Here is a 12,207-nt window from a genome sequence, read left to right as displayed (position 1 = left end):
AGTGTTTCAGCGCCCTCATTCTAAAAAATTTCTTCTTTATATCCAGTCTAAATCTACCCTCTTTTAGTTTAAAACCATTACCCCTTGCCCTATCACAACCAGTCCTGATAAAAAGCCTGTCCCCATCCTTCTTTATAAGCCCCCTTTAAGTACTGAAAAGCTGCAACGAGGTCCCCCTGGAGCCTTCCTTTCTCCAGGCTGAACAGCCCCAACTATCTCAGCCTGTCCTCATAGAAGAGGTGCTTCAGCCCTCAGATCATTTTTGTCTCCCTCCTCTGGACCTGCTCCAACAGCTCCACGTCCTTCTTGCGCTGAGGGCTCCAGAGCTGGATGCAGTACTCCAGGTGGGGTCTCACCAGAGTGGAGCAGAGGGGCAGAATCACCTCCCTCGACCTGCTGGCCACGCTTCTCGTGATGCAGCCCAGGGTACGGCTGGCCTTCTGGGCTGCCAGCACACATTGCCAGCTCATGTCCAGCTTTTCATCCAGCAGTACCCCCAAGTCCTTATCCTCAGGGCTGCTCTCAATCCCTTCATCCCCCAGCCTGCATTTGTGCTTGATACTGCCCCAGCCCAGGTGCAGGACCTTGCACTTAGCCTTATTGAACCTCATAATGTTCACACAGACCCAGCTCTCAAGCCTGTCCTAGTCACTCTGGATGACATCCTGTCCCTCAGGTGTGTCGACCGCACCACTCAGCTTGATATTGCCTGAAAACTTGCTGTGCACTCAATTTCGCTGTCTATGTGATTGATAAAGATATTAAACAGTACTGGTCCCAACACCAACCCCTGAGGGACACCATTTGTCACCAATCTCCATCTGGACATTAAGCCATCGACCACTACCCTCTGGTACTCTGACCATCCAGCCAATTCCTCATCCACCAAACAGTTCACCCATCAAATCCATATCTCTCCAATTTAGAGAGAAGAATGTTGTGAGGGACTGTGTCGAAGGCTTTATGGAAGTCCAGATAGATCACATTCGTAACTCTTCCCTTGCTCACTGATGTAGTCATTCTATCATACAGGGACACTAGGTTGGTCAGGCAAGACTTGCCCTTGGTGCAGCCATGCTGGCTGTCTTGAATCACCTCCCTGTCCTCCATGTGCCTTAGCATAGCTTCTAGGAGGATCTGTTCCATGATCTTCCCGAGACACAGAGGTGATGCTGACAGGTTGGTAGTTCCCAGGGTCCTCCTTTCTACTCTTTTTAAAAATGGGTGCAATGTTTCCCTTTTTCCAGTCACCAGGTGCTTCACCTGACTGCCACGACCTTTCAAGTATCGTGGAGACTGGCTTGGCAACTGCATCAGCTAATTCCCTCAGGACTCCATGATTCTATGACCCTGGGATGCATCTCACCAGGTCCCATAGACTTATGTACGTTCGGGTTCTTCAGGCGGTCACAAACCTGATCTTCTCTTACAGTCAGAGGGATTTAGCTCTCCCAGTCCCTGCCTTGTGGTCCATCCACTCAAGAGGTGTGGGAAGAGAGGTTGCCAGTAAAGACTGAGGCAAAAAACGTTGTTGAGTACCTCAGCCTTCTCCTCATCCATTGTCGCGAACTCAATTGTTACCAGTCAATTTCTTCACTAGGTCACTTCTCCACTGCAGTTTATTACAAGATAAGCTTATAGTTTATTTAAAAGGAGGGGTCTTATTGTTTGTTTTTAAGTAGCCAATCACATGTAAAGTTTTCATGAAGACTTTAAAGCCAGTTGTCCTGGTTTTGGCTAAAACAGAACCGAGTCTCTTTTAGTGAATCTTCCTTACAGCGAAGTTCTTCTAAGTAACTACATTTTTCTGAAGCTGGCTGCGTATTTTACAGACAGTGTCCGCTCCAGAGCTGGTAACACCTAATGTTTATAGTTACACTGAGCTAACGGTAGGAATGGAGTACAGGAGAAGGCCCCTACTTATAATTATTACTGTAGTAGCCAAGGTCACTGATAGACCTCTTAGGTCCCACAAGTGAGGAGTCGCAAACGGTCACACTTGCAGGGAGGGGTGGGCAGGACAGGTGACCCGACACTGACCAGCAAGGTGTTCTATGCCATCCACGTCACGCTCAGTTTAAAGCTGGGGGATCACAAGGGTCTCGCTCTTCTTCATCCATGGTCGGCTTCTGAAGAGGACCCTGCTCCTTGTCCTGCCTGCAATCCTGATCCAGATGCTGATCCGTGCATTCCTGAGTCCAGTTCCCATCTACTGCTGAGGCCAGTCTGGGACTGCCTGGTGCTGCCCGGCAGCTGCTGGTGTCCCGGCAGCCAACTCTGGGAAACTCAGTGTTGGTTTTGTACATTTTATTTCTCTTATTATTAACATGATTAGTATTATTAGTGTTGCTAGTAAAGCTGTTTTTATATTTAATCTGTAAGTCTCTCCCTTTTCCTCCTTTTTCCCTTCCTCTGGTGGGAGGGCGGGGGTTAACAGAGAGCATTGGGCACTCTGCTTATTGCTGCCCTGCTCTAAACTGCGACACCAGTATGTTTTGATTAAATAAAGAACAAAGATTTGATATTTATTACCATGTTAGACACTCATAAAGTCACTGTTTTATAAACACATTCCAAAGGAAAAATAACTAAGGCTTGCTAAATTTGCTTTACAGCACTTTCACCGGCCCCTGGAAACCCTTACCTTGGGCTGAAGCACAAACCACTCATCGCCCTGATTTTCGAAGTTCCAGGAATCGAACGGAATTTCCACCTCCCCAAGGAAGCTGTTGCGTCCAAATCTATCATAGTGCCAGACAGAAAGCTGCAGGGTCCTGGTTTCTAGCTGTGTGTGACTGATGACATACTACCACCAGAAAAAGAGAAAAGAAAAAGAAACTCTCAGAATAACCAGAAATTATAGTTTCCATTAAGCCTTTTACAGCTCTAGCTCAATTTCACAAAGCCCACAGCAGCTAACAAATAAGGCATAAAAGAGAGACTTGTTTTCTTTGCAAACAAAACCGATCTATCCAGAAAGCTCATAACGTTAAATCTGACTCTTCTTTGCAGTATGCATCCAATTGTAATTAATGTTTCTATCATGATTGTGTTTTTTCTGTATTATTTACTGGGTATGTATGACTATAAAGTAAATTATCATGTTTAAAACTATGATCCTGTTCATTCCTTATGTTTATGTAAAAGTAGTAAATCAACATGAAAGTTTAGTTTGTAAGAAGAAACCCCACTGGCTCTTTCATCCCTAAAGAGAGTCTGCTGTATGCTACTTTCTAGAAATAATGTCCTCTTCTTTTCCATTGTATCTTTGTAACTTATGAAAAATTGTTCTGAAAACAAGTAAAACTGCTATGAAGCATGCACCAAGCATATCAGTCTTAGTAACCAGTGTTGGTTTTGAAAGCTATCAAAAAAGTCTTCCAAAGAAACATCGTGTTCTAGCAAATTCACAGACGACTATAAACATCTGGAATTCTAGCTCTGCACACTCTACTTTTAGCAAAAGTCCCATTAGTTCCCTGCAATTCACCCTTCTCCGAGTGTTAGCTGAAGAGACCCAGATGTCTTCTTTTTTGCATCAGGAGCAACGTCTGGACACAGACACATACTCTCCAAAAGCTGAAATAGTCAAATCAGTTGGCGAGCCACACAAGTAGGCTATTCATGAATAGATGTCTACCATGCTTAATTCTAGATGCCAATAGTTCCACTGTGAGACATGTCATATTTAGCAACAATGGAATAAAAATCAAAGAGGGAAGATACAGATGGATTTAATTGTTTTTCTTTTCTCTTTAAACAGTAGTTACAGTTGGGATGAACAGATGTAGTGCTTGCTTACCCACCCACAATGCAAGTAAGCCCTCTTTGTTACAATTCGCTTTTTTAGCGTGCTGCTAGGTTCTGCCCTCACCGAGTTCCCTACCAGCAAACATGTTTAGTGCTATGTTCCTTGCTAAACAGAGTGTAACACCTTCTTTTTTTTTCTTTTTTTTTTTTTTTTTTTTTTCCAGTTCAGGCAAGTCTTAACTTTACTATAAGCGATTTAAAAATGAGGCTGTACAAGAGACTCTCCCCCTTGGCAAGCAGTCTGGCCAGACAAAGTGTGTGTAAGTCTGCAAAATGGTTTTGTACCCAGGTTAAGCCAAGTACACTGGCCAGGGAACATCTATTAGTCTCTATTATAAGAAACTTGTTTAAAATATCACTGAAATTACAAAAAAAAAAAAAAATCAGGAGAAACTAAAAAGTTTCTGGCCTCATTACAGTTGGCTGTCAATTGACATAAAGGGGAGTCACCAGGAGCCTTGTGGTCCAGGTGCCAGACAGGCTGTAAACTGGGCAGAAACTCTGCCGTTCCCACCTGCACCACAGAACCAAGGAGGTGAATAAGCAGCTTGTGAGGAGCTCAGAACAGTTGAGAGTTGACCCTGCTTCAGCAGGGGGGCTGGACTAGATGACCCACAGAGGTCCCTTCCAACCCCTAACATTCTGCGATTCTGTGATTATGTCAGAGGAGTTTAGAACAGTTCATCCTCTGTAGTGGATATGGGCAAAAGGCAAGAAAGGAAAGAGTCTGGGCATTGTGCTCCATTGGTCCTCAGCAAAGTAATCCGTCATTGCCTTTTGCAACAGAAAATGAAGTTCACCACAGCTTTTCAAGAAGGCAGGTAGTGAAGCTGTTGTTGGCATTTTCTCATTGAAGTCAGTTCTGCTTTAAAATTAAATTAAAGCCTCCAGAGAAATTCAGATCTAACTACAAAAAATTATTTTCTCTTTGAAATCAGTTAGGCAGGAAGTTTTAAGCTAGCTCTACTTCAGCATCAGGTGCTAACTTAGGGTGTACAAAACTTTTAAGGTGCTTTTAACAACTCTGAGCTCAGGTTAGATGGGAACAGCAACAGATTTGAAAGAGATCTATGGAAACTAATACAAGTTTTACCTGTAAAGGGGAGAACCAAACAAAAAACACTTCCTCAATGCTGAAAGCCAGAAACTACAACTCATAGGATTACTAGATGTTTTTGCTTAAACACCTTCCCTTTTGAGGCACCTCTTCCAAATTCTAATGCCCACACTGGAACACATATAGAAAATGCCTGTGAGCACAAGCAGAACATTCATCACAGCCTGAGAGAGAGACAGTGTTCTCACCTTCAGCGTTTCATTAAATTCTGGATTGGTGCTGTTACTTTTAATTTTGGTCTTGCGTTTACTTTGGCGGGACTTATCAGGCAGAAGGTACGCTTTGACATATCTGCAGATCAAGTAGGGAAATATTAGCAAGGAATAAAAATGACCAGTCATTGTCAGAAATGCAGAAAACCTTCCCTTTTGTAGTATACAATTACTGACTGGTTACATATGACAAAAAATACACTGAAAAGAGAATGGAAAACTTTCGACCTTACACACGATAGGATTACATGTGATTAGAGACACTAATTACTACTTCCTGATGAGGGAATTTACATATTATACTGAACACTATAATGAGAAGTTCAGAAAACATGATCCTTACAAAGTGAATCTATGGATGCGTGAAACCAGTTATCTCTATCCCCCCCTCTGCAAAACATCACTCCTCTCACATACTTTAGCTTTGATTCTAGAAGTAAGCAGTCAATTCATCCTCCCTATTCCTTCATATTTTTGCCCTTTTACTATCAAACAGGTTGACAATTTAAGTAATGTTATTGTTTCCCCAGAACAAGTACATGTTGCCCTAAGAAACATTGAAAATGCATTTCCCACAAGGAATCCAAAGCCAACTACCGTCAAAATGCTGGTAGCAGCTGGATCCTATGAGTTCTCAGGCTTAAACATAACCCCAGACTACAGTGGGTGCCATGGAGGAGGACGCCCCTAGCAGAGTTTCAGGAAATTCTTCTCTGTGCTTACGGATCGGTCCTTTGCTTCTTCTCATCTGCAACAGCCAGGTTTCTGCAGCTTTTCACCAGGATGTTGAGGGCACCTGTTTTGTAGCTGTAGTTGATGTTGAGAAGGATTTCACCACTGACCTTCACATTGCCATAGTCCCCAGTTTCACTATATACACTCAGCATGCTGTTAATGCTAGTCTGGAGAGGGAGAGAAAAAGGACTTAGAGGCTTAAACAAATGACTCTTTTCCAGAATCTGCTTTTTTCGTACAGCTACAGCCTTGCAATACTGTCATGCTTGTTAGGGCTTGCTATGAAAACAGGTATATCATAGAACAGAAACCACCATTTGATGTAAAAGGGCTAAGAACTACAATAATAATAGCTTAAATGTCTAGACAGTTGATGTTTTTCCATGCAGGACTCAAACCTATTTATAAACATGACTAAATCTCAATTACCACCATATAATTCATGCATGAACTGAAGAGCAGACAGGCTACATAAATTGTAAGCTCACATAAGTTCCAAGCAGAAAAAAAAAAAATCACCTCTCTGGCTCAGCTGTCCACCTAATTTTTAATGAGTCTCATAAGACAACTGCTGACAGAACCATTAGAAAAAGTCGTAAGGCTGCTTCCCATAATGGAGATGGTATAAACCTACAGTTTTTTAACGTGACACTCACCTCTCATTAGCAATTCTAAAAGAATGAGCACAATTCAATACCTACCATTTCTGTAATTTTCCTAAAGCTAAAAAAAGTTTAGCAATAACCCCACAAAATTTTCCATCGCAGCATAGCGTATCACCCCTCAATTTCTTTTTTTTCTCTCACATCATGCAGAGTATTGCTATGAGGATCTCCTCTTCCAAAACATGATAAGCCAGAGCAATACACACATTGCCAAACCGGAGGCACAAAAGGCGGTGCACGTTTGCTTTTGAGTCATCGAGCAAGATTGCTCAAAAACACATATAACCATCTAAGTCCTAACACATAGGACCCTTGCAAGACACACAGGTACAGTCTTCAACAAAAAGGGCAAAAAGAGAGAGAAACCTGACAAGTAAGCTAAGCAGAGGATTCAGGAGAACTCACAGTATCACCATCTGTTTCAGGCACATTTAAATGCGTCCATTTTCTGTCAGAGCCTTCTGGGGAGTTCTTTAAAGAAGGCAGTGCACAAGATCAAGAGAAAAGAGCGTTAGATAGTTGCAATAAGAAAGAATAAGTGCAGTGATAAATCTTTACCTATACAGACAGGTAAAGGAAGTTTGTATTGCAAAGCCATGGCAAGTAAGAAAGAAAAAGATACCAAATCAGAGAAATGCTAAGTGTTTTCCGTATACTTGAAGTACTGAAGGATGCATGGCTCAAGGTAAAGCAGAAATGAAGTATCTGCTGTATCAAAATAAACAAATTACATTTTAGAACACCAAATCAGCACATTTGGATTTGCTTTCATTCACATCTGCATGAAGTCAGTCCTCACTTAAGCTACTCAGAAGCTCAGCATTTGTATATTTGCAGGACTGGCACCTTTGTAAGAAATTGCAGTTTCTCCATGGAGTTTGTAAGCATAGATATAAACACAAGCAAATGATTAAACATGTCACTCTCTGGGAAAAAATACAGTCATAGAATATTTGGGGAAACATTCCCCCACCCCCCTTCTTGCTAGAGCAGTATCTGGAAATCTCACCAACAACCTCAAGAGAAACTACATGTTGATCTACCTCCTTCCTTACCAGCTGCAGGGAGGAAGGAAGAGCACAGTCAAGGGGAAGAGCCCCACAAAAAGAACTGGTCTGTGGCAAAACCCAACTCCCCGAGCACCTTGTTTAAGGACCCTGCAGCAAAGACAGCTGGAGGGATCAGCAGGGCTGTGTCAATATGGTGAACAATAACAGACATGAAAAAACAGTACCAGCAATCATTATCCATAAAGTTAATTTTATAGATCATGTAGCAATAATAAACAGCAAAAAAGATGGGTTTTTTATTTCTGCTGGCCTTCTTTCTCCTTCATAAAAAAAAAAAAAAAAAAAAAGTGCTAGTCCTTTTATTCCTGTGTACAATTGGCTGAATTCCATGAACAGGACTGGTTAAAACTACTTGAGAATTAGCAACACACACCAACAAACATGCCATATTTCCTATTCCTAACATGCCTCGAGCTAAATTCCAGCCTTTACCATTTATACATATCCACCTCTAGCATACATGAAACAGGGTATTCAGTGAACTTAACAGACCCACTATGTGCTACAAAATGCCTAAATTTTCCCTGCAACACAAAAGTAACAATTTGCGTGTCCACTTCAGAAAATAAGCAAGGTTATAACAACATGAGGAGGCAGATGAGTTTTTCTCTCCTGAATCCAAATTCCTTTTTCTTAATCTTTAGATAAGTGGGCAGCGAGGGATAAATGATTGGGGGAAAAAAAAAACCAACAAAGTCCTAAACAAATAGATGACCCTAGAATTTATGCAAACACAATTTCTGAATTGCTTACAAACCACAAACAGAATAACACAAATTTATTAGAAGTATTTGATATACTTAACTTTATTCCCCCCACAGACTCTGTTCTGTGACATTTACACTGGACATCACATACGCTAAAAGTAATGTCCTTAAAGAACCCACTCATTTTCCAGTTTCATAAGTAGCAAACAACCATCACATATGGAAGATGCAGACCCTCATTTTAGGACCTCACTAAGAATTCTGTTTATTTTGCATCATATCTTAGCGCTGCAATAAAGCACAGGAACAATGCAGCCTTACTGATGCGATGGGTCTTGACACCACCACATTAATGTGTTTAGGAGAGGAATCAGTGAAGGATGCAGGGAAAACTAAATAAATAGTTCGTGTATTAGCTTTGGGAAAATACAAAGAAATACCCTAATACTGAGATACAGTTCCTGTTCAATGTCGCTTTCCATTTTTTCTCACTCATGTTACAGGTAGATTTCAAATATCTTTTCCCTTTGAGATGTTTCTTGCTTTACTTCAAATGCTCATTTTCAGAGGACCCATTCTGTACTTTAAATACTCATATTTGGAAAAATAGAAAGAAAAAACCATGCAGTTAGAGCCTACTGTTCATTAATAACAATATTCCAATGTGACTTACTAGCACATAATCATTTGACAGATAAGTACATGAAAAAATGTGTACAATGTAGAAGGCTCAAAGGCTTACAACAAGCAGAGTAAAGGCAAAAAAAAGGGAGAGGGGGAATGTTAGTAACTAGTAACACACGCTTAAGGGCAATAAAAGAAGAACCTGTAAAATTGACCTGCTCTTGTAGCTAGAAGCATCTTGCCATTTGCAACTTCGTCATTAACACAGCATTGCAGTGACATTAAAAACCATGTCATGGTGAATACAGAGAAATGAGAGCATTGAGATGTGAGATTATCTCAAACCTACAGCAGCGGAAAAGCTGTGCTCTGCTTAAGAAAAAGGTCAAAGAGAAATCGACAGCAAAGGACAAAACCCAATGCACAGAGACAACGCTGCCTACAGTCCACAGAGGGAAGGCTCTCTAAATGCGGTTCCTCAGTTAGCGGCCTAACCCTAGAAAGCACTTAAGCACCTGCAACCCTTATATCAATATTCAGAGGAAATTAAGATAATTCTGTCTATAAAATCCATGGGACCAGCAAGCATTGGAGACAATGAGTCAGAGTCAACCTCGAGGAAGTGGGTCTAATTAGACTAACCTCAACAGGCTGCATTTGCTCAAGTCTGATCTGGTGTGAAGTGCCACACGTCTCCATTGTGTCTGTTTCTGTGAACTACACAAATTAGAAGGGAAAAGGGTTTGGACGTGGTGAGATCCAAGACACCAAAATGCTCTGACAGCAATTTTCTCAGCCCTTTCTCCTTACCAGGTAAGTCAAGCTTGGATTCAGCCAACTCAGTCTCTTTGGGATCAAAAACTTAAGTGGGCATTCCCTGGGCCCAGCTTGCACAGGGACTAACGGAGATGCAGTCTAGAAAGTTCATTGGTTACTGTCACAGACCAAATTTTATCTTCCCTTTTAGCATACAGATTCATCTTCATCCTCCTCAACTCTCTCATCTTCTACCTGCAATTTGTTGCAGTTTTCTGGTAAATGGTGACCAGAGCTATTGTTAGGCACAAGTCATGGAGAATAGTGGCCAGAGAAGGCTCTGGGACTTTTCTGAAGATGGTATCAATTGCCCACATCCTAAGTGTCAGATCCCAAATACAAGGTACATGGCAGGTAGTCATAAACTGGACACGTTAAAGGCTACATTTATAATCCATTTTCTTTCCCAGTGAATCACAGACAGCATAACAACTGCATACGGCTTGTTATACCAATTTTGTTGCATCTCAAGCACCTGTTAGAACCTGAAAATGCACCCATCGTTTTAAAACAAACAATAAGTTGCAACAGTCAGAAAATCACAAGACTCCAGAATTTGATTTACAATATATAGTTTGTGGGTATGATAAGAAACAAAAAGATATATCAAAAGAACACTACAATTGTTGCAGAAGGTATAAAAATTGTTACCAACTAAAACCCCTAAGTATCTCCCTCCTCACTGTAAAGAGAAATCATTTTCAGAAGTGGGTAGTGTAGCAATCATGTCCTGAAGAAGTGGGGAAGCTGGGTTTGGGGATGGACAATGATGACACAGAATTGGTATGTATGCAAACACACAGACAAGTATTTGTGTCCCAAGAACCTGAACAATCAGAAAGACGGAAGATCCCACCACAGCCTTGTTCTCTCCATTTCAAGTAAATTAAGATCAAGTGCTCCTCTGCAAAGCAGAGCAGTCATACTGCAAACACGTAAGCTTGCCTTCTCCATGTGTCCGCTTGGTAGTAATAAGTAACGTGAGGAAACCTGCTGATGAGTATGCAAAACGGTTTTATCCTTCCATGCGCTGCAGAGAACAGCATTTTAGCTTTGAATAGCATTAAAAATGTAATAGAAAACACTATCTGAATGTTAAAGGATGTTTCTCAAGTGCAGATGAGAGATGACCTCCTGCTAGGTGGTATGAAGTTAAATTTCTTTTTGGAGGAACAATGGTTTTTGTGGAAGAAAAAATGCACCTTTTCTTCTCAAGATCCTACTGTTGATAATCCACTTGTCAAGTGTCCGTTTTCCCTTGAATAATGAGAGGTCACTATGTCATCAATATGTTCTTCTGTTTCATCCAGATAATGATGGATGACAAACACGCATTTTAGTCGTCCTGTTTTGCTCTGTATTTGGTTAGCCTCTGTCGCTTAGTTTTGTTTCATGTATTTTCCACTTTCGGAAGACGGTGCAGGATGCATTCAAAATTCTAATCTCCAGAGGAATTTTGATTTACGTTTTCCACATCTTTGCACAGGCACACAGCTTAAGGGAAAAAGACGCCGCTAGGGTTCCAGGGTTCAATTGCTTAAGAAGTGAAAAACTTGACACACATACTTCATTCTTATTCTGGAGGTGCATACCGTTGCATGGCCAACAACTGTGCACATAAACAAAACCCACTTCCATGCCTACTAACAATCCCATGTGAATTACCTTATTCTACTTACTACTATTTGCACTCAGGAATTCAGGTTTTGAAATCTGAGAGGGACATGGTGAGAATTTTTCAAACCTTAAACAGAAGAAATGAGTGAATTCAGGTCTCATACTAGGGGCCAGGGATCACTGATACAGGTTTACCTGAAGCCATTTGTGGCCAGAAGCCATGAGAGGATTGATTTCCTGATTACAGTGCAGGTTCCATGTTTTTACAGGACATACGTTTTATATAACCCAGCAATCCAGTTTCCCAATTATCATCCACATTCATATCAGTCACAAATGGGGAAGTACAAAATGTGCATTACACTTGCACCTTTTTGCACTGTCTTTGGTGACAGGTGACGATTTTGTGAACATGATCATTAACACAGACCCACTTTCTAACAGGCAGCGCTGAAAGCCCCAGGTTATTGTCAAACCACATGGGAAGAAACTTATTCTGCCATTATACACACTAAATATATTTGAGGCATAAACAAAACAAATAGTTGATGTGCATGTTTTAAAAATAATTAAATTCCTGTATTATTTTAACAATTTTTAAAAATGGAGGAAAAATCAGTAATTGCACAGCTTCATATATGTGCTTGAGTTTTAACAAGCAAGACTGAACTGTAACATCTTTAGCTTATATACAGAAAAAAATAATTTTCATTTTTTAAACACAGCAATAATGTAAAATCTAAAAAGAAACTTAAAATCTGGTTGATGGTCCTAACAGGGCGGCTAACTTTAAGTAGAAGTTATAGGAAAAAACCCCAACAGACAGCTATCATC

At 40.9% G+C, this 12,207-nt stretch overlaps 1 protein-coding gene across 5 annotated transcripts in view; it reads right to left on the bottom strand.

The window, feature by feature from the left end:
- Positions 1-12,207, bottom strand: part of SYTL5 (synaptotagmin like 5) — a 97,857-nt gene that overhangs the window by 15,555 nt on the left and 70,095 nt on the right. For 4 of the 5 annotated variants that reach the window (XM_075430522.1, XM_075430517.1, XM_075430531.1 and 1 more), the window contains 4 exons: positions 6,945-7,010; positions 5,863-6,041; positions 5,116-5,218; positions 2,645-2,806 (listed from right to left, as the gene is read on the bottom strand). In XM_075430522.1, coding sequence (XP_075286637.1) covers positions 2,645-2,806; positions 5,116-5,218; positions 5,863-6,041; positions 6,945-7,010 — 510 coding nt within the window. The remainder of the gene's footprint in view (positions 1-2,644; positions 2,807-5,115; positions 5,219-5,862; positions 6,042-6,944; positions 7,011-12,207) is intronic. The other variant, XM_075430549.1, reaches the window with a different exon arrangement.

The sequence above is a fragment of the Opisthocomus hoazin genome, chromosome 1 (genome assembly GCF_030867145.1).
Source record: "Opisthocomus hoazin isolate bOpiHoa1 chromosome 1, bOpiHoa1.hap1, whole genome shotgun sequence".
NCBI lineage: Eukaryota > Metazoa > Chordata > Aves > Opisthocomiformes > Opisthocomidae > Opisthocomus > Opisthocomus hoazin.
This window is presented reverse-complemented; position numbering and strand designations above follow the sequence as displayed.